Raw genomic sequence first — 23989 nt, 5'->3', positions numbered from 1 at the left:
CTTCCTTCCTCCCTTCCTTCCTTCTTTCCTTCCTTCCTTCCTTCCTTCCTTCCTTCCTTCCTTCCTTCCTTCCTTCCTTATTATTTATTTAGGCAAATTAGGCAAATTATTTAACTTCTCAGCTTCCAAGCTAGAGGCCTCCAAACTTTTTGGATCACACATTTCCATCTGTAATTTTTTTTCTTGGTATTTTGCTGCTAGTGAAATGTGATTTTCCCAATGGTATTTGCATAATTGCTAAGATTAGGTGTAAGCCTAACCCAGAAGGAAGATAATTGGGTCCTTGACATTGTATGGGGCTTTAATTAGTGAAGAGTAGTTGTGGCTGTACTTGGAGACAAGTGCTATGATTGGTTATCATAGAGATGGTAGGCTGTGACTCATTTTCTCACTATCTCATTGGTTGATAACACATTCTTATGGTCAAGCCATAGCCCTTTAGGAACACTGGCACTAACTATTCTCTCATTTTCTAAAACTTTACCTCACAGATAAGTTGTTGGTCTGCATTGATGGATATGGAAAGTTTTCCACATCATTGTAATCAGGTGCCTTGTCCAAAATTTTTTCTTAGAATAAAATTAGCTTTTAAAAGGTTTTACTTAAACAAGGTAGTTCAATAATATTTGGTTTTATGACATATTTGACTATGGACAAACTTTTAAAACAATTTGCTGAGTGTTGGCACAGGCATAAAATATGGAGAAATATGTTCACTTAAGGTGTCTATCAGTAATGGATGATGTCCTGCATAGAATCCAAACAGAAAAATTCTTATTGGTTATGTTTTCAAAGTGTTCCTATTTGCAGTTAACCTTGTAATGGTTGTTTAATCTCTAGAACACTAAACCTTTCCCTCAGTGAAATCCATAATTATTTGAAAGGAATTATTTCAATTCCACACTGGGAAAACAAAGTAGATGAAAAACATACTGCTCTGATTTCAGCATTCAAATGGATTGATTGCCTTTAGAGTTAATCTGTCAATATATTCATCTTGGAGAGGCTCAGCAATGACCTGGGCCAGATTTGAGCAGGAAGAAAGGATTTGGACTGAATTTAAATAAATTCAACAAACATTAATAGCCTATATATGCAAAGCAATGTTTTAGGCCCTGGGGATCGAGACAAAAACAAAAATGATATTTGCTTTTAAGTGTCATTACATCCAACTAGATTGCAATTGAGAACTACTGCAATACTTTCAATGATAACAGAGCTGCTCCCTGCTGCAAAAGCTCTCTTTTTTAGCACTGCATTCTCCCACTAGTGTTATATAGATTCAGATCTTAGAACACTACAATCTCAGAAGAGTAAAAAAAAAATAAGTTCAAGAGACCCAAAGGATGATGAAAAGGGATGTAGTGTTTGGAAGCTAGCTATAGGACATTACCTACAACTTGCACATGAATAATGGCAAGTAAAAGGAATCATTGTTAGTAGATACACATATGACTGGAAAGGAGGTAGGCAAATGAGAAAATAGATGAACAGTTTCAGAACTATATTGGTACCCTGAAGATGAACTAGAGGAAGATCCTCAGTGAAATGGTTGAATCTTCTATAGAACAGTGGAAAGAGCATTTTAAGATTTAGGGCACCTGAGTTTGAATTCTGGCTCTGCTGCTTACTATCTGTTTAACATTGGCAAGTCCCTTAATTTCTTGGGACCTTAGTTTTCTCATCAGTAAAAATGAAGGGATTATCCATAGTGGCCCCATAAGTTTCTTTTAGCTCTAAATCTATGATCTTGTGATTATTATTTTGATGGGTAGAGAGAGAAACTATAGTGATGTGGTACAGAATTTGATCCCTTTTATCCATGAAATGAAAGCTAGTTCCCTGAAGAAGAAAACCACTTTCTTTTTACCCTATAATTAAAAAAAATATATTTCTAAAATCATTTACTAGGCCAATAGTGCCAAGAGGATGGGTTGAATGCCATTTATCTGAAGTTCTTTTAGCATGATATGATTCATGTTAAAATTATTCAGAAACAATAAAAAATCCAAATGAAAAAGACCTTGTTTCTTTTGAGAATAACTGATCTGAGGAGGTTGAATTCCAAACTTTTTGTTAGGTGGAAAAACCTTTATTTCAAAGTCTGAACTAGAATAACACTCAGAAAACAATTCCGAAATGGTTCAGTTGAAGGCATTGAAACAGTACAGTATACAACTATTCAAATCTGCAGTTGATTATGAAGTAGGTAATTTTCTTAAGCACTTGACATCTTTATTTCTTAGTACAGTCAAAGGAAATATAGTTGACCACAGTCTGGAAGTGAGTCAGCAAACTGACTGCTGAGATATTAAAACTGTGACATGTAAGTGCTGGGAAGAAAATCTGCTAAACTCTGCATTAGTGAAAACTTTATTAAAGTAACATAACTACCTTGGGTAACTACACTTAAAAAACAACACAGATAAATATGAGAAATCCTAGGGAAGAATGACAGGGTACAAAATACAGAAGATTAAATTATGGAGTGGTTGAATGGGCCTTGGATAAAGGAAGTCAACTGGTAGTAGTTTATCTTAATTTCCAGCAGAACATTAAGGAAGAAATAAAAATATCTGGAGTGCTGAACTTGGGAACTTTGCCTTATAAAGTGATGGCAAAAATCCCATAAATATCAACACTTCCCAAACGAATTCATTGTCTCATAGGATACTGTGGTGGAACAGATTTTAGAGGTAATCTAAACTAAAGGCATAGATTTAGAGCAGGAAGGACCCTTCGTTTAATCTAACCCTCTCATTTTTATAGATGAGGAAACTGAGAGCTTGACTCTTGCTCTTACTTACCAAGTTAAGTGATTTGCTCAAGGTCAGGTAAGTACTGTTAAGATTTGAACATAGGCCCATTTTTTTTTAATTCCTTAATTTTATAGATGATGAAAGTGAGGCACTTGGGGTGAAATCTTTTATTCTGCCTTCATCATTAACATTCTCTTAGAATGGATTCCTGTTTTTGAAATTCTTGTCAATTTCTTTTAGGGCCCACATTATCCTGTTGTTTACGTAATAAAGTCTAAATTCCTTAAGTTCTTCTCTCTCTCCCAAATACCACTCCCCAACCCATTTCCACAAACTTTCCATTCCATCATTATTTTTCACTACTATTAACACAGATTCCCCATTCAAGAGAGAAAAGTAGCCTCAAGGACACATGCCATGTTCATTCTTCCATAGTGGAGTTTTGTTCTTCTCATTGTCTCCAGTGTGAATTGTCCATCTTTCACTGTCTCCAGCACTTAGGATCTAGGTGAATCTTATTCCTTCTTTAAGGAGTAGCTCATTGCATTTTTTCAGGAAGTTTTCCTTGACAATTACTGTTCACAGAACTCTCTTCCTTTTTTGAATTTTCGTGGTGCTCATCTATAACACTTGCCTTACTTAATGCATTGTCATGTTCTCTTTCTTATTGTTATTTAGATATTTTATATGTCAGGATCCTCAACTAGACAATAAATACCTTGAAATCAAGGACTATATCTTCTATGTCTTTTGTGTTCTTTATACCACAATGCTATGATGCTATGTACATATTTGCCTTATAAGTAAGGCATTTATTTTATTTTTTTAAACCTTTACCTTCTATTTTAGAATCAGTAATATGCATTGGTTCCAAGGCAGAAGAGCAATAAGGGCTGGGCAATGGTTATATAGCTAGAAAGTGTCTGAGGTCAGATTTGAACTGAGGACCTCCTGTCTGTAGGTCTGGCTCTCAGTCCACCTAGCTATCCCCTGGCATTTATTTTAGGTCTAATTTAACTTGTTTCAAATTCTGGGCTGGTATGATGCTATTAATGATAATGACTAATTAAAAAAATTGAAATCTTGAAGCTTATCATTACTTTATACTTCTCAAAGTTGTTTTTGTAATTTAATAAAAAATTTTAGAAAAAATACTATTTTTCAATATGATTTTTAAATGAGGAGATAGACAGTAGATTTTTCCTTATTTTTAACTACTCAACTTTTGTCTTTATTAGCCTTCATGGAATTCAAGTTGATAGTAACTTATTATAAAGATAGGTAGCTAGAAATTTACTCAGAGGCTATTAAAAAACTGGAGTGAAAATTTGTTTTTTAACATTGTATTTAGGGCACTAGAGGCTTATAACGTAGGGACATATTGACAAAGAAAAATACTTGATCCAGCTTTGGATCTTATGGGAAGATAATCTATATCTGGATTTCAGGCTGTCACATGAACTGAAAATGGATTTTTAATGGATTAGAAACAAAATATTTTCTGTCACAATGTATATATAAAATAACAGGTTACTGGAGATCAAATTATTTCAATGACAACTCTGCTTCTGGGTAGGTAAGAGTATTTTAAAGCAGCAATTCTCAACCTCTTACAGGATAAGGGCTCCTTTTTAATGTGAAAAAATAACATGGACTCCTTTTTGATGGTTGTTGTACTCTTAGTATCTGTCAGTTGAGGAAAAAATAGGTGCTATAAATCAGGAATGGTTTTTTTTTAACCCTTAACTTCTGTGTATTAGCTCATAGGTGGAAGAGTGGTAAGGGTGGGCAATGGGGGTCAAGTGACTCTCCCAGGGTCACACAGCTGGGAAGTGTCAGGGATGGTTTTAAATAAAATGTATTTTATTAATCACAAAGGCTTCTCTCATATGTATTAAAAATAGTAATAACGTAATATAAATAATGATATGTATTAAATTAGTTTGATTTTTAGTGTATTTGTAAATAGAATTCTGGGGGCTCTTTAAAATAACTTTTTTTTTTTTAAGCCCTTACCTTCCATGTTGGAGTCAATACTGTGTATTGGCTCCAAGGCAGAAGAGTTTAGGGTAGGCAATGGGGGTCAAGTGACTTGCCTAGGGTCACACAGCTGGGAAGTGTCTGAGGTCAGATTTGAACCCAGGACCTCCCATCTCTATGCCTGGCTCTCAATCCACTGAGTTACCCAGCTGCCCTCTTTTTTACATACCCTGCAGCCTTCTAATTTACCTCAAAAGCCTTACCTCTGTATCTATCACACTCATTAATTTCTCTATTTATCCCCTCATGCCTCCTCCATATTCCTCCATATTTTCTTTTCCATTCTCTTTTTTTGTAGTGATCTCCCTCTTTTTGAATTCCTTATGCTTAGTTTCTCTGCATATCTTTCATCACAGACTTTATTCCTTCCATATCCTCTCTTACCTCACTTAATTTTTCTCACATTTCCCACATTTACTTTCCCTTTTTGCCTACCTTTCCTTTCCCTTTACTTCCTCATCCACATTCTCCATTTCTAGGGAATAGTACAACTCTGTGCATATGGCATAATCAGTTGAGTCCTTCATAGCCCTAACCCAGATTTCTCCCATTTTCTTCTTCAAAAAGTCCTACTTCCATAATTTACTCTCTATCCTTCATGCCTTCATATCATTCTTTCTCCTCTCATTTCTTCATCCCCTTTCTCACATTCCTTCCACTTCTTCCTCTTTCCCTGCCCAAATTCTTCCTTCCTCATTGTTCCCACCTTGCCTCAACCATTCTTTTACATTTAGGCCTTCACTACAGTCAAATCCCTTAGTATGGGGTCAATAACCAAAATCTAGTATCTTTGAAGGTTTCTTGTCATTTTCCAAAATCTTCATCTCCCTTCTACCCCAAATTCCTCAAATTTTCCCATTAGGCCAGAAAGCTCAAGAAGGAAGAGTGGCCAGGAGAGAGCAAGATACTTCTTCAACACAGATCTTAAGAAATACCTAAAATTATTTAATACTCCTATTTAAAAAGTATACACTCAAACTTAAAAAACAAGATATATATATATTTTGACTGCATCTACAACATTTAAAGTGATTTCTCAGAAGTTTGTTGTGTAGGCTTAGTAAGCTTAAAATTAATATACAATAACTGGGTATTATATTTTATAAAGTTTATTAATAATAACTAAAGTAAAAAAAAAGCTAGCTAAACAAGCCATGGTTGGGGAGGGGAGGGAGGAAGAGAGGGAGGAGCTACAGAGCTATATAAACAATAACGTAAAGACACACTTAAATGAAAAGGGAAAAGGAATTTTGGGACGAGGAAAGAATTCTGGGAGATGGAGTTCAAAGGTTCAAGATTTTTTAAACTAATATAGCTTAGATTCTTTAGTAAATAATAGAAGGGATGACGAGGAAAATGGTGGGAAAAAAAGAATATAATTTTCTTCTTTCAAATATCTAGAATTTGTTTTCCATCAGTCTCTAGTACCTATCCCTATTTCTCTCTTTTCCTCCCCACATCTTCATTGCTCTGCAACAGATATTGCTTTGTAGGAACTTAAATTTCATTAACTTTAGTTCTTGATTCTATCTTTAAGAAAATGATTTTAAGAAATTGGATTCACTTTAAGATAGGTTCAATCATTAGCTGGTGCAAACAATTGAAGCAGTAGAATGGCTCCCATTCTTGGTTAACTCACATTGTTTCTTGGCTAGAAGAGGCTCTCCCTGATTTGTTGCTTCCTTAATGGAGATGCTGCACCCTGGGAACAACTCTTTTAAATACAATTATAACATGAGTGGAAGTTGCCTCTGCTTCTAATTCAGACTCAGCTTTTGCTGCTCATGGTTCCCACAGAATGCTCCAGTCTTGAAAAAGATAGTTACTGAAACAAGGAAAGCAGGAGGCTCAGTTTGGTGGGAAGAGAAGAGTAACTCTGTACAGGACATGGATTTGGAAGAAGTAGATAGATCTTCGTAGAGAGAATGGTCTGGGTAAATGAGTGTGGGTGTTGAGGCCAAGAGGAGAAGGCAATGAAGTGATGGAACAATGGAGCTCCCAGGAAGAGATCATGTTGGTCCAGGTAGACCCGTGAGAATTCCTGAAAGGGTGAGAGCTTTTGTTGATAACACTTGGCTATAAGGTATCAAAGGGCTCTAATCTGCATTACTGAATTTCCAGGGAAAGATACTCAATAAGTAGACAGCTGTGGACTAGTGCTCTGAGTCTGAGATGTCCTCTGTATGGTTGTAGAAGCAGAGGAATTAAAGGGAAATGAGATGATTGTCCTGGAGAAGTGGGAAATGACAACTATTTTTTATAGAGCACAGAGCACATTTACCTATAGATTTAATTCCTTTTTGAAAAACATTTCCTATTCTATTGGAATTAAATGCCTTTTTAGCACTGAAAATTCATGACTTATGGTCTATGATGCTTTGTGATGTAGTAATTAACTAGCCTCAGAATCAGAAAGAGATGGATTCAAATCCTCATTCTCATAAGTACTGACTGTGAGGCCAATATGGGCAGGTAAATTAACCTTTCAGAGGTCCAGGCAATTCTCCAAGATTATATTGCAGAGTAAATACTGATCCATTTTAGTAGAAGGAATTTCTTTACTCAAAGTTCCTTACATCAGAGAAAACACTCATCCAAAACCCAACCAAAAATGTATGGTCTAGGATAGAGATCTATTGGTAGGGCCTTGGGTCTAAGTTTGAATACCCATGGTACCAAACAGCACTCAGAACTTGGGGAGTAGGAAGTAGTTCCAGAGTCTTGTGGGGAAATAATGTAAGTTACTGAATAATAAAATATTTTTTAAAGTCACCAGTGGTGGACAAATCATTTTAATGTAGCATCAGTGCTTAATGTAGCATGAGTAGCAATCATTTAGCAGTTCATAAGTACATAGCAAAAATTTCTGAAGTATTTTCAAAGGTTTCTGCCCTATTGTCCTTTTTTCTACCATAATATGGGACACTCTTCTTAATGTTCATATGTTTAATTTTGGAGGCATAATAGAAGAATACATATTTTAGAAAGAAAAGATGAATTTATTGCCCCAGTTGACAGTTGACAGACAGAATGTGATAAGTGTTGCTTTTATGAAGAGAATATACTGCTAAAAAGTTATGTAAAATTAAATTTTTGTAAATCTTGCCTTAAACTTTCAGAAAAGATTGCTGTTGATTTCTGTTTGTGCTCTAAAGTGGTAGCTATTTCCTAATTCCTTAGATTTAGAGTTCCTGAATATCAAATTTCTTTGTCTAGTAAATAATGACTTTAATGTGGTAAAGTTCCTTATTGAAAATCTATTTGTAGTGGGAATAATTAGTCCAGTTTTCCAATTAATCTATTTTGTCATGTTATGTACTTGATTTATTTTGATGTGATAAAAGAAATGATGAAGTTTTCTGTGGGTTCATTGGAGCCAATCAATCAACAATCATTTACATTTCTTCTGTGTACTAGGTGCTGTGTACATGTTGAGGTTACCAAAGAAAAATGAAATTGTTCCTGTTCTGTGCTATAATATTCTTTTAAAAATTATACTAACACATTTATTTTTATATCACCTTTTCCCAGTGTATCATTCTCCCTTTTCACCCCTCCAGAATCATCCCTTGTAATAAAGAATAAAAGAAAAGGGAAGGGGGAAAAACGAACCAACATATTGGAAATGTCTCTCTTTATGTGCAGAGTTCCACACTCAGAGTTTTTGAGCTCTTCAAAGAAGCAAGTTTAAAGTGTTTTTAAATTTCTCACTTCTTTGATTCATCTTTGTCATATTTTTGAAGCATTAAATTTTGTTCATTTTATTGTTCTTTGCTTTGTTATGGTCATTTTCCTGGATGTGCTTATTTCACCTAACAAACATTTATTAAGCATTTATAGCATAAGATAACTGCTTTGGATTCTGGTTTTTTTAGTAACTTTCTAATTATATATATATTTTAAAATTAATAGCCTTTATTTTTTTCCCTCCCATTTTCTGCTCTTCTGAAAAAAATGAAAGAAATACAAAACTTTTGCTAATATGCATACTTTGTTGTCTCTCTGTCAGGAGGTGGATAGCATTATTTATAGTCATTCCTCTGCATTCATAGTTGGTCATTATAATTATCAGAGTTCCAAAATCTTTCACAATCATTCACTTTTATGAAGTTGTTAGAATATATGTTCTTCTCCTAGCTTTTCTCACTTCATTCTGAATCATTTCAGACAAGACTTCCTGGGTGTCTCTGAAAGTGTTCCTTTTGTGATTTCTCATAGTAAGCATGGCTAGGGCTTCTTAAAATAAAGAACAGTAGAAGATGGGAAAAGGAAATTGCATGTTGAGGAAATGGAGGCAAAAAGCATATAATATTCTCTTAAAATGTTCATTCATGAAGAGAAAAATCTGTTTTTTTAAGGGTGCGGTCAGTGTACAGGGAAATTCCAATAGATTTGTAGATGGAGAAAAGAGCCAAGAGACAGACAGTAAATGATCCTAAAGCTCTTAGAAGAAATGATAGGCAGTGGGTCAAAGACCCAACTGAAGATTAGTTTTAGCAAAGGAGTGAGCCCCTTCGTTCTTTGAAACTGGAAAAAAGAATCACTGAGGATTAAAGAGGTTGAGAGATGGTTAAAGTAGACCTTGTGAGTTTATGGCTATATATAGCTACATAACTGGTTTGACTGAAACACGAGTTAGTTGGATCTCTTATTGTCAGTCTCCTGGATCCATTTAAATACATCATAACCAAATCATTTGAGCAACAAAATAGTTTTGACTAGGTGAAGGCTTGTGAGTTTGGCTGCATATTTACTGATTATTCTCAAAATTTTTTAGTCTATAGACCACTCTGGCAGTGTTAAAGACTCATATGGACCATCTGCTCTGTTAGTACCCTTTTGATTCTACAAAAACAACAGTCAGCCTCAATAGAATTACTGAAAAATAGTTTTGTTTTTGAAGAGACATAAATGTGGGTATGGGTTTATGCATTCAAGTAAATTATTAGTCCATCTGAGAAATATATATATATATATATATATGCCTTGTCATACTATAAACACTGATATGTTTGTAATACTTTACATTTGTAAAAAACTTGGGAGGAAGCATGATATATTATTGGGAAGAGTGAGAGAACTGTGTCCAAATCTCACCTTTGATGTTTACTACTTGTATAACCCTGGGAACATCATTCACCTTCCTGGGCCTTCCTAGATTGCCTCTTAGTATCTTCTCAATAATAATGACTCCAAATTTGTGAAGTTGATTTTCAATTATAATGGGAAGAATTGTGATATCTCAAATTCCACAAGCCTAAAACACAGTTCATACTTTTACCAAAACCAAATTCTCCTCCAAACTTCCCCACTTCTATTCTAAACAGCAATAATTAGACAATAAAGTTTGGAAGAAGGGAGGATTTTGGTAAAAACATAACGTGTTAAGTTTTAGACATTTAATTTGAATATGTAGAATATGTTACAGAATATCCATATTATTATTTAGCAAGGCAGTCGGTATTATTGGATTAGAGTTCAGGAGAGAGGTAAGGGTTGGATATTTGGTTTTGGGAATCATCATATAGAGAAGATAGTTGAACCCTAGGGACTTATGAGTTTACCAGATACAATAATGTAGAGTGAGAAGAAAAGACCTTTGGTGTATACTTATATTTAGTGGATGGGAAGAAGATGATGATCTAGCAAGGGAGCCTGAGGAGTAGTCAGACATGTGGGAAGAGAACTAAGATAGAGCAGTGTCATGGAAACCAAGGAAGAAAAGTGCTTTAAAGTTTACAAAGTGCATAATAATTTACAAAGCATTTCCTGTATAAGAACTCTAAAAGATAGTGTAAGATTTAAATTAATATCCAATAACTCTAAATATTATACTTTATAATATTTATTAATAATCACTTGAAGTAAAAGAAACAAAAAAGAACAAAAGTAAAACCCTGAGTAAAGAAAACTTTCCCCACCAAGTTTGCAGGAAAAGAGAAAGGGGCAGGCTTACACACAAACTTTATCTCTAAAACGTGAGGACAGAACGTAAAGAGAGAACGAAAGTGGGATGCTGGGATTTAGAGTCCTGGGGAACAGATTCTAATGACACAATAATGACACTGGTGCAAGTATTTTATCATTTTTACAGATGAGGAAACCTTAGCTCAGAGTAGTTTTCATGGAAATCATCATTGGACTTAAATCTGGAAATGACTGAAGAGATTTGATACAATTATAGATGAGGACAGTGAAACATAGAAGTGAAATGACTTAACCTAATTCACAGTTAGTGGCAGAGATGGGAACAGAAGCCGTATCTTTTGAGTTCTTTACTCTTTCCATTATACCTAACTACTTTATACCAAAACAAACCAAAACAAAATAATAACCGAGAGGACTGTGATGGCTCATTGAAAATCATTGAGATAGTCCTTTTATTGCCTGGCATAGTCATGGCATTATAGTATCATGAGATTATAGGGTAAGAGCTGGAAGGAATCTTAAGAGATTTTCAAGGCCCTCATAAAGGCCAAGTCAAGCAAGGCCTCGTTTTATTGAGTTCTAGAGAAATACAGTGACTCACCTGGAATCACATCGCTAATACATGTTTGAGGCATATTTTGAATTAAAGTCTTCTTAATCCCAAGTCTAACACTAAGCAGGCAGGCAACACGTATTTAGTAAGCTCTTGCTATGTTCTAGACACTGTGCTAAGTGCTAGAGATAGAAATATAAGGAAAAAAAAAGATAGTCCCTGCTCTTAAGGGAAACAGAAAAACAATAAATATAAAGGAGCTAAAAAAAAAAAGTGTGGGTTGGGATGAAGGGAGATCAAGAATAGGAAAGATGGTGGCAAAGTTCTGAGAATCAGAAGGACAGGGAGAAGGATAATAAAACATGACCAGGCTGGATCCATCTCCAAAACTGAGGTTCTGGAAGGAACTCACCAATGGGAAAAAGGGTCCAACCAGGTGGAACATCCTTATAAGAAGGATGCCAAGACATGGTGTGTCTGTGTGGAGAGTCAGAGTGCCACTTAGATCCCACTTTCTTTTCACTCACTGAAAGAGTGGCCACCCATTTATGGTTTAGACCATAAATGCTGCCAAAGATGCCTGAGATATATTGAAGAACTGGTCAGTGTCAGAGCAGTGTTTGAACCCCAGGCTTCCTTACTCCACGTCTACCATTCTGTCCACGACTCCGCGCTAGTTCACAGGGCTTTTACTATGGAAAAAGAGTACCTCCTCCTTTGGTGTCATTTCCGTGATTGTTGTAGTCATTGGCTTCCTACTATATGTTACCATAACTTCTGCTTAAGGAGATCTGTAGGGCAATTAAAAACACATTTTTAAAAGCAATAAAAATAACACAGCCACTAAAATACTATCCAGTAGCATTCATTGCCGGAAATTGTTCTCTCCTATGCTGGGGAGAAAGTGGATATTTTAGCACTTGAGACACATTTATGGCATCCATTAATTTCTTCCCAGAATTTTCTTTTTGTTAATTTGTATTTTTGAACAAAGAAGATGGCATTCGGTATTATGCCTTTTTTTTCTTTTATGGTTTGAAATGACTTAAAATATGTTGCCAATATGCTAACAAGATGGTCTAAGGTTTTATGATGCACGCTGTCATTCTAATATAGTACTGCTGTCAGGCTAGGTGCAGTCCATTTTGTCAACTGCGTCTGCCTCATTCTGCACTGGCCACTGCCCCGAGCATGGGACTCATTTAGCAATTCATAAATAGTAGCATGAAAACCCCTTGAAAGGTCTTCCAAGGTTTCTCTTCTGCTGGTTTATTCCAGTTAAAGCTTCATCTACTTTGGTTTTCCTTTGTGTTAAGTGAGGGTGAGTAGACACATCGGTGAAGTATAAAGATGCAATTGATTTGCAGCTGCAATATTTTCTCTTTCTGCCATTGCATTGACTTATTTTATTATAGGGATGAGGAGACACAGCACAGGTTCTGAATATCTTCATAAAATCTATCAGCATCTGTCTCACATCTGACAGGTAATCAGGGAATTTGATGCTTCTCTCTCTGTAATTTGGAATGGAAAATGTTAAAAAGTAACAATGAATAGCAGATCCTCAGTTCTCAATTCCAAGGAAGTCACCTTTTCAATGAGACCACCCATGATTCAATCCTGAGGGATGTGTAGTAGACAGCAGCACTTAAATAATTCAGTGGGTAGACCATTGGACTTGGAATCAAGAAACCTGAATTCAAATCCTTCCTCACATAGTTGTGTGGATCTCTACGAGTCACAACCTTTGTCTGCCTCAATTTCCTTATCTTTAAAATGGAATAGTAATAGCATCTTTCTTACAGGATTGTTGTGAGGATAAAATAAGATGATATTTGTAAAGTGCTTTGAGAACATTAAAGTGCTACATAAATGCTAGCTAGTATTATCATTACTAAATTACGCTGGAATTACAACAAAACAACGCTCCCTAAACTCTAAATTAGGATGATAATCATGTAATCTCTCTATAGGTTTCATTGTGATTAATGCAAAGGTATTTCCTTTTAAATTCCATAATTCCATGGAAATATGTTTTATATGACTTCACATGTATAATCTATATCATATTGCTTGTCTTCTCAAGTAATGGGGAGGGGGTTAAAAGAGGAAGAGAATTTGGACTTCTAAATTAAAAAAAGAATGTTAAAAATTTTAAATAGAATTGGGAACTATTTGATGAAATAAATAAAAATATATTAGCATTTTAAAATTAACTGTGAAAAAAACTATGTGACGAACATAATGAAGTTATTTGATTAGCATACCTCTCCATTCCCACCCCTATTACTTAGTATTTATTTATATATTTAACATGATGTTTCCTTTTAATAGAATTTAAGTTCCTTGTGGGCAGGACTCCTTTCATTTTCAGTTTTGTGTCTCTGGTACTTAGCAGAGTGCCTTGCATATAGCAGTTACTAAATACATATTGTTGTTTTGAATTGAATTAGTGTGACTTCATGAAACATTCGATTCCTTAATGTATCATATTGATGCCATAAAGAAATGTGTTTTAAAGTCCCAGAAAGAATATTGGGATTATTTAAAAATCAATGTAAAAAGCAATTTTATCATCCTAGTCTACTTTGTAGGAAAGGGCAAATTTAATGACAAAGTTCCCTAGGAAGATGGCAATCAATTTCAATAGACTCATTTGCTTGTCCCCTCCCTGAGCTGTTAGTGAGAACCATTGGAATTTGCCTTCTTAACAAAATAAGTAGCTGTTGCCAAGAAGATCCCTAACGTCTGGTAAATGTTTGTATAGATCTCATAGGTTAAACAAAGGTATACTTGTGCTTTTCTGAAATCCAGGAATTTATATTAGTAAACATCATTGTTTTTTTGTTTTTTTGTTTTTTAAGCTTTTTTTTTTTTTAAACCCCTGTACTTCGGTGTATTGTCTCATAGGTGGAAGATTGGTAAGGGTGGGCAATGGGGGTCAAGTGACTTGCCCAGGGTCACACAGCTGGGAAGTGGCTGAGGCCGGGTTTGAACCTAGGACCTCCTGTCTCTAGGCCTGACTCTCACTCCACTGAGCTACCCAGCTGCCCCACATCATTGTTTTTTTTGCCATTTGGCAATGCATTTATAAAAACATTTATCAAAAAAGGCACTTTTACTCACAAAGATCAATATTTGTGACTGAAGCAGTAAAAGTGCTAAAAACAAATTATTATAATGCAATTCTCAATCCTTTAGAAAAACAGTATGAACTACCTTATGCCAGGATCTCCTACTGTGGTTATCAAGGATGACATATTTCTAAATGGAGAGTGTTACATGATTGTAAAAGGCAACAGGAATAGCATGAAAAAGTCAGCAAATCTGGATTTGAGTGCTGGTCCTGACAGCTATAGGAATAAAGGCAAATAACTTCTCTGAGCCTCAATTTCCTTATCAGTCAAATGGGGAAGATTTTTAAATTACTTACTTCATAGGTAGATAGCGCAGCTATATAAGTTGGAGTTATGAATAAAACCATGACACAAGGCCAGTATGCCATCCTGTAAGAATGAATAAATTAGAACATGTTTATTAAGCACTTTTTATGTGTCATCCATTATGCTAAGTACCAAGAATACAAATACACAAAGTAAGGCAAATAGAGCAAAACAATTCCTAGACTTTCAACTGAAGTGGGTCCATCCTATGAGTAAAGGTGGAGGTAAACATAAAGTAGCCCAAAGTTAAATTGTGAAGGAATTTAAATACCAGGCAGAGGAAGTTTGTATTTTATCCTAGTGGCAATGGGGAGCCACTGAATCTTCTTGAGCAAGGCAATTAAATGATTATACTTATACTTTAGGAATATCAGTTCAACAGCTAGAAGATTGATTAGAAAGAGAAGTCTGAATGCAGGGTTAACAACTTGGAGGCTATTGCAGTCGTCTATATGAAAGACATGAAGTCTTAAGCTAATATAATTGGAAAGAAGTAGGGAGGAAGATGGATTTGAGAGATATCTTGGAAGTAGAGTTTATAGATTTGGCAAATGAATGGAAAAGAAGTGTGTGTGGGGGGGGGTAGGTAAAGGAGAGTAGAAATTTATGGATTACTTTTATATTGTAAAAATTGGCATTATCCTTGACAGAAATAGGATCATTAGGAAGAAGGTATTTGACTAGGAAAGGTTAACAATTTTAATTTTCAGATGAGAAATCCAAAGCCTAGAGAAGTGTTTTGCTGAAGTCACATAAATAGTAAAAACCAGAACTGGGTTTTCATTCCAGATCTTTTGGCTACAAACCCACTGTTTTCTCTCTCTGTAAGTCTCAGAGTTGATCTTGGTCCTATATGCAAAGGGATGAATGAATGAAAGTGATCTAGTCTTTGTTCTTTCTTTCATTATTCCTCCTTTTGCATGGATTGTTCAGTCCTATTCCAGCTAGATGTGAGATCAGATACCAGGCTTATAGCTGATTTGGATTCTTTTTTGGCAAGGTTACTAAATATCCCAGCCTTCACTCATTCTCTTCCCCAATCCTCAGATCTGTGAATGAGAGACTGAACCTAGTATTAGAGGAATCCCTTTCTTTGCTTCCTAAATGACATTTTCCCATGGGGATTTTGATCTTCATGGAAATTTTGGTCACCTTCCTAGCCTTAGGCTCAGTAGCTATGGATTCATCAGAGGTCTTTTCTTCCCTCTCTCTGCTTTCTGAAACTTGTGCCATTTGTTTTCTCTGATTGTCATTTTATATCATCCAAAGAGTTTCTGTTTATATATTAAACCTATACGAGACAGGCACATATGTCCACTTGATTTGCCTAAATGTATAAATCTGAAGCTTTTGGTTGACATGGATAAATATGATTAGAGACTTGGCCCATCTCTTTAGAGAAGAGAAGGAAGCAGTGTCTGTAGTAGCCTAGGAGGGAAGGAGATGGACAGTCATTCCCCACTTCTGAGAGGAGTATTTGGCTCTGTTTCTGCCTCTGTTTCTCTCAAATCTTTCTAGTTTAGGGATATTAGTCTGAATTCAGAAAGAAAACCATTAAAGTGCTGGCAACGCTTAGGGGAAAGGTAGTTCTTATCCTACACTTACCTGAATAGCTCCTTCCCAGAAAATTCTGTTTATAGAAAAGATAATCATGAGCATTAAATGAGTAAATCCATTTATCTAAGCAAAATAGAAAATAGAAGCTAGAGAATTTCTACAGATAAGAATATATCAGAAAATATTCAAGAGTGAATGAGCTCTTTAGGTTCATATTAGAAAATGACCTTCCCATATATGTCTGTTGTTTCCTTTTCCTTCTGTCTCTTACAGATTGTCTCTTTAATCATTTTTCTCTCTGAAGAAAAATCTCTGGAAACCCAAGTGCCTCTCTCTCTCTCCCACACATACATATGTAGCAGCAAACAAAATGCCTTAACCTGGGTTGGAAACTGGGTAATACCTGAAAAGAATGGGCCATCATCACCTCTACTGCTTGATGCTCTCTCTTGCCTTGACCAGTCTTCTTTGTCTTGACTAGTTTTCCTAAAGTAAAATTCACTTATCAGACTCATTAGGTGAAGTTTTTGGCTCCTAACCTTTTGTTTTAGGTGTTATAGGAGATCTCTTCTTTCTGGAATATATCTGCTCAAAGACTGTGTGGCCTAGGCTACTATGATCACCTTCCTTTTAAAAAAATTATTTATACTTTGCTCCCTACTTTTAATTTACTTTTTCTAAAAGTTTTTTAAAAATAATCTTTTCTTTCCTCTCATGTTAAACAAATTAACAAATAAGCCCCCAGACAAATCCTTCAATACATATTGAAATAGAGCAGTAAAACAAATTCCCACATTAGTTATGTCTGGAAATGTGTCTTTTTTTGTATTAAAATTCATCATTATTAGGGAGTATGCCATATTTCATCTTCATGACTTTGAACTCATGATTTATCATTGCATTGATTACAGTTCTAAAATCTTTCAGACGGTTTCTTCTATTATGTTGTTATCATTATATAAATTGTTTCCTATGTGTATCAGTTCATAAAAGCCTTTCCACTTTTCTTTGAAATCATTCATTTTATCAGTTCATATGGTACAATAATTCCATTGTATTTATATGCTTCAATTTCTTTATCTGTCTTCCCAATAGAATACTCCTTAATTTCCAATTTTGGGCTACCAAAAAAAAGCAGGCTATGAATTCTCTTTTTTTTAGATTTCCTTGGTGGATGGGTCTAACAGTGGTAGAAGTGAATCAAAAGATACAGACAATTGGGAATAGTTCCTAACTACTTTCCAGAATGCCTAGACCAATTCGCAGCTCCACTAACAGTGAACAGCATAATTGCTTTCTCATAGTCTCTCCAACATTAATAATTTTCCTTTTTTGTCATCTTTGCCAGTCATATAGGTATGAAGCAAAACCTCAGTTATTTTAATTTGCATTTCTGTAATTATTAGTGATATAGAACATTTTCCCCCATATGATTCTTGATAGTTTGGATTTCTTCCTTTGAACACTGCCTGTTCACATCCTCTGAATATTTATCTATTAGAGAGTGACTCTTAATCTTATAAATTTAAATCAATTTCTTCTATACTTTGGAAATGAGACCTCTACATCGTCTCCCTCCTTGAACTTAGAGGCCTGGTATTGTTTTTGAGTGTAAGTTTTCTCTAGAGGACCTTGTATTTTCCTTTTTTAAACTTATGCATCTGATAGACTCATAACCAAGTTCCTTTTTGCAAAATGCCCTTCATTCTTACTACATTAGCTAAACTGACATTGGACACAGCAGTGCAATAAAAGAAGTCCAAGGACTTAGACTTCAACTCTAGCATTTACTAATTGAGTGACCTTGGTCAAGTTGCTTCATTACTCTGGCCTCAGTTTTCCCATCTGATAGAGTAGGACTAGAAAGCCTTGAAAGTTCATTCTAGCTCCATATGTATAACCTTATGCCCTGATGACTTTGGGACCATTAAACAATTGACCGTTTCCATTAGTCCAGATGTTCCAGATACTTCGAGATAATCCTGCAGCTGACTCGGAGCTTACATTTCCTTTTCAGGGAATGGTTTATAGCAAAAATCTAACCCTTGACCATATAGTGAATAACAACTATTATTCTCATTCCTTCTAGAATGGGACTTATTAGAATTTTCTTTTACTTTAGAGTTATAAAGAAGGGGAAAAATCTATACAGCCAGTAAATGAATTCTAATTACCATACTCGCCTCTACTCCAGCAGCAATGATTAGAACTTGAGATAGGAAATGTCTAGGACTTGGAATAGGAAAAGAGAAAAAGGAAGATTTCTCTAGATGGGAAAAAAGATGAGTAAAAGTAGGGAGTTAAAGAATCATTCGTTCATTTATTCTGGAGACCTTTATTGAGTAGCTGCCCTGTTTTTGGCCCTTCTTCTCTCTCTTCTTATGTAAATAAATTTCCATAAAAGTTAATTTTGATTTGAGATTATTCTTAATTGAGGATTGATAATAGTTCAATCCTCTGGCGACCATCTTTAATATATTGAACCCATAAAACCTCTTTTTCACCCTTACAGATGCCAAAATAAATAAGGCGTAGTTCTTGTCTTCAAGGTCATTTTGGAATCCTCTACTTTTTAGTGATTTATGTAGTTGAGATAGATAATAAATATTCAATTAAAAATAATATGATGAATGTGTTATAGTGGACATTATCTTGGAGTTAGAGTCAAACTACCTGGGTTCAAATCCTGACTCCGTATTAACTATCTATGTGATAATAGACAAGCTCTGAAAAATGGTGTGTTTGAACTAAATGGTTGCTTGCATTCTTCCAGCACTAAACTTGTCCTATGAATATGGCATTTTAAACATTGAAAAGCACTTTGCATACATTATCATGCTTGATTCTCAACAGTGACCCAGAGGCAGGTCATAATAGCCCCATTTTACATTTGTGGCAACAGAGGCTTAGTAAGGTTATATGGCTTGACTTTGGTCACTCAGTGAGTGTCAGAGGTTGGATTGAAAATCAGGTCTTCCCGACACCCGCACCTCCGCTCTTGCTCAGCTTTACATTCCATTAGTTTCCAAAATGATCAGAATGATGCCTGAGGCCATTTCTTATTGATCAAAAACAAAACAAGAAAAAAAAAAAAGAAAATCCCAGCAATCAATGGATTGCTTCTTGTATATGATGTTAAACAACTGGTTGGTCTTTTAAAAAAAACACTTCACTGAATTGATTGGTGGTGTGGATAAATGATAGAATTCAGATTTGATCCCTATAATATTAGTGATGGATGCAGTTACCGCCCTAGTGGAATATTTATTGGTCAGTCCCATATCTCAGGGTTACATTCCTCAAAAGCTGAATTATTGATAGGAAGTCAGGGAAGACATTTTGGTAATTGCTCAAACTCAGAATGCACTGAGACTGCCTAGCTGTCCTCCTGCTCTGCTGTGGCACCAGCTGACAGTGATGAAATCTATAGAAGTAGGACACATTTCCATAACATGAATATTCAGGGTTGGTGATGCAAGAATTATTATTAAACTACTGGGAAGGATCACATCCACCTTTTATTATTTGAATACTAAATACAAGCTTTCTCTATTAATTGAATACAAATACTCAGATCATGAGCATGAGCAAGGGGGTATGCTTGGAGAAAAATCTCCTCTATTCTCTCATTCCACTCCCCAGTATATCAGAGGGAAATTAAATTAAATTTAAAATGTATAGTGTGTCTAGAGGAGCTATTTGAGAGTCATTACCTACATTTCATTTAAATCTATCTTAAGTTATGGAAGTTTAATATAATGGAATTCCTGCATATAATTTCATTTAAAATGCCTCTTTAAAAAATATCCAAGAACAACCTACCATCATCTAGAATTTATAATGAATAATATTCAAATATAAATATGAAACAGCAAAAATAAATAAAATGCTTATTCCAAGTAACAATTATCATTATCAAATCAATATTTCACAAGGCTAGATGTATATGGTGCTATATTAGGCACTGCTCAGAAATGTTCAAAATAATAATCCTTGGTTTCTATCTAAGAGTGCCAGTTTTCTTAAAGAGCCCTATGGACCTTTGAAAACAGAAATATCACATAAGAAAAACACCTTGCATTTTTATTCCCAAATAAGTGACCAAGGATATGTATCTGGAATGTTTACAACAAGGATTTTCATTACTTTCTCTTCCTTTCTTCCCATCCTTCATCACTTTCCTTACTCTTTTTCTCCCAAGAAATTAGAGTAGAACTGGCCTAGCGAAATTTAGGAGGCACAGTTTGTCTTTGGCAGCAACTTACCTACTTTTAGCACCTATCATAATCCACCTTAAAGAACTCTCACCTGCCCCAGGAATCTAATGCTCTTATGGATACTTGCTAGATGGCTGCTGTCTGCTGCCTCGGCTTCTCCATCACTGCCATCACCAGGCAGTAGAGTACTAGGTCTACCTCTTAACTCTCTTTTCCTTTACTCTTTCTTTCCCAACAAGTCTTTTGTGTTCTTTATCTAAAAATCCTTTGGTCAAAGTAATAAATCTTGGAGAGGATGTGGCAAAATTGGGACACTAATGCATTGCTGGTGGAGTTGTGAATTGATCCAACCATTCTGGAAGGCAATTTGGAATTATGCCCAAAGGGTTTAAAAGGGTATGCCTACCCTGTGATCCAGCCATACCATTGCTGGGTTTGTAATACCCCCAAAAAGATAATAAGGAAAAATAAGTGTACAAAAATATTCATAGCCACATTCTTTGTGGTGGCAAAAAATGGAAAATAAGGGGATGCCCTTTGGGGAATGGCTGAACAAATTGTGGTATCTGTTGGTGATGGAATACTATTGCACTAAAAGGAATAATAAACTGGAGGAATTCCATGTGAACTGGAATGACCTCCAGGAACTGATGCAGAGAGAAAGGAACAGAACCAAGAGAACATTGTACACAGAGACTGATACACTGTGGCACAATCCAATGATCTAGCAGCAATGCAATGATCCAGGACAATTCCGAGGGACTTATGAGAAAGAAAGCTATACACAATTAGAGGAAGAACTGTGGGAGTAGAAACGCAGAAGAAAAACATTTCCTTGATCACAAGGTTCAATGGGGATATGATTGGGGAAATAGACTTTAAATGATCACTCTATTACAAGTAGTAATAATATAGAAATAGGTCTTGATCAATAATACATTTAAACCCAGTGGAATTTTATGGGAGTGGGGAAGGAGGAGGGAAAGAACATGAATCATGTAACTATGGGAAAATAATCTTAATTAATTAATTAATTTAAAAAAATCCTTTGGTCAACTAGTTGAGCAATTAGTCAGATAAACTAATTCTCCACTAACGTGTTAATCTTTGTTAATTCTAAATTCCTTCCAGCGGCAATTATATTTAACAGAATTCTTAAAGACAGAAAAACATTAACCAAAAGGAATAGTAGCCCATTAGTAGCTTGTGACAGGTTGGTGGAGCACATATTGTGGGGACAGTGAGACCTTCTCAGTGCCCTTAATAGTCATCTAATCCACCCATTTAAATGTGGATTTTAGAAAGACTGAACAATCTTTGGAAAGATTCAATTGACCACAGTTGGAAATATGAGATCCTTAAATGTATTCCTACTTGCTTTGCTATTGATGCGGCACCTCACCAGAAGGTATGATGGATAGGGGAATGGAATCAGGAAGACCTGGGTTAAAATCCAGCTTTAGATAGCCCCTAGCCTTGTGACCTTGGACAAGTCAATCAACCACTATAAAATGGGGATAATAATTGTGAGGACCAAATGAGATATTGTTTGTAAAGGCAATTAGCACAATGCCTGGAACATACTGGGAATATATAAATGTTTCTCCCCTTCCCTTTCCCTGATGTTTTGACTTTTTTTTTTTAAACCCTTACCTTCCATCTTGGAGTCAATACTGTGTATTGGCTCCAAGGCAGAAGAGTGGGAAGGGTGGGCAATGGGGGTCAAGTGACTTGCCCAGGGTCACACAACTGGGAAGTGTCTGAGGTCAGATTTGAACCTAGGACCTCCCATCTCTAGGCTTGGCTCTCAATCCACTGAGATACCCAGCTGCCCCCATGACCTTTCTTTTATCCAAGAAATACTCATGAATATCCAGCTGCCAATATGGGCAAAGCATATTTACCTGCTGAAAATACTGGAATATGCCCTTTGCAAACTCAAGGACATACAGCTCTCTTCTTTTTCATTGAGGACAGACTTTTTTTTTACACTCCAGGAGCTAGCATAATGTCTTGCACAGTGTAGGTGCTTAATAAATGTTTGTTGAATTGAATTAAAGGCATAGGGCTATTGTCATGTCACTCTGAGATTCCACATCTCTTCAGCTCCCTTAATAGCCTCTTATAGAGAGGTAACTTTGGACAGTGTTAAAAGCTTAAGGAAGTTGGACAATCTGTATTCAAATTCTGCTGTCATAGCCTTTATATCAGGAGATTGGGAATTACTGAATTGAAGAGCTCATAGATCATTCATAGTTAGTATTTAATTAGACAAGAAAAGAATAGAGAAGAAAGAGGGAAAGGAATAGGTCAATGACTGAATAAAAGAAAGTGAAATTAGTAATTAAGGTAGTATGAGGGAAAGAACATTGGCTCTGGAGAAGTCCTGTGTTTGAAATTTGCCTCATGCTTAACTCCCTCATCTTCCTCTGGTAAGTCCCCTGGTTCTAGGCTCTTTTCTACATCACTTTCATCTTACTTCTCCCACAATTCCTTCTCTTGCTGAGATACTATAGAAATCTCCATGTCTTCACTTTTTTTTTTTTTATCATGAAGGTGGTGGGAAATATCTCGCCCATTCTCCTCTCTCTCTTCTCTCCACTTATACAACTTCTCATTCTCTTATTCTCTCCCACAGAAAGTATCGATTTACCTGAAGATGGTCAAGGAATTTGGTTCAAGGCATATTAGCTGAACCAATATAATCTTCTCCTGAGTTGATAAGTGCCTCCAAGACATTTAGAGCTGTTTTCCTCTTTTTATCTCTTGGGGTGTGTTGGAGCCAGCTCCAACTGTTTCCCAAGATCTGACTGTTATATTTGAAAATTAGCAAAGCTACTAATTATGGCTTGATTTATTTTTGTTAATTGTCTAGTCCTAAAAGAAAGTGATGGAGTCACTGTAAATAGTGCGGATTAAGCTTAAAAGTAACTTACCTGTATGCCCCAGTTCTTGATTTTCCTTCTTTGTTCTTTCTCTTTACCATATTGATCAGAGGAATCAAATACAAATAGAAACAGATCCCTCCTGGCTGCACACTGACTTAGAAAACCACAAATTAATGTTATTTAGGTTTTCTGGAGTTTTGGGCTACTGTAGCTGACTGAGTTCGACTCTTCTGCTATAGATTAAATTATCTCCTTTAAAATAATAACCTATAAACATTAGGTAATTGTTTTATTACTTAATCATTTCTTGACAATTATATGTGCTTACTTTTCTTGTTCTGTTGTTTGTGATGTTTTTAAATTGAATACAGTAATTGGTTTGTCTCTGTGTTTGTATTTTGGCAAGAATTCGCCAAATTTTGATGAATTTCTTTTCATTGATCATGAGTCACTTTTGTAGGATGTGTTTTATTCCCTTTGCTGATTTCTCTTAATTGCCAAACAGTCCTTTGTTATTCAAATATCCTTTCTTTAATATTTGAAGGTCTTTATCCTGGACTCTTGAACCATTTAATCTTTATCTTTTTTGCAGTTTAAAAAGTAG

At 35.5% G+C, this 23989-nt stretch overlaps 1 protein-coding gene across 1 annotated transcript in view; it reads left to right on the top strand.

Moving 5' to 3' along the window:
- LOC123249969 (isocitrate dehydrogenase [NAD] subunit beta, mitochondrial-like) overlaps positions 1–2541 on the top strand; it is a 6670-nt gene extending 4129 nt beyond the window's left edge. Inside the window, exon 2 of the mRNA XM_044679039.1 lies at positions 2514–2541. Coding sequence (XP_044534974.1) covers positions 2514–2541 — 28 coding nt within the window. The remainder of the gene's footprint in view (positions 1–2513) is intronic.
- Positions 2542–23989: the final 21448 nt, after the last annotated feature.

This window comes from Gracilinanus agilis, chromosome 5, assembly GCF_016433145.1.
Source record: "Gracilinanus agilis isolate LMUSP501 chromosome 5, AgileGrace, whole genome shotgun sequence".
NCBI classification, from domain to species: domain Eukaryota; kingdom Metazoa; phylum Chordata; class Mammalia; order Didelphimorphia; family Didelphidae; genus Gracilinanus; species Gracilinanus agilis.
Note: the sequence above shows the minus strand (reverse complement) of the source record. Positions and strands in the feature narration are given on the sequence as shown.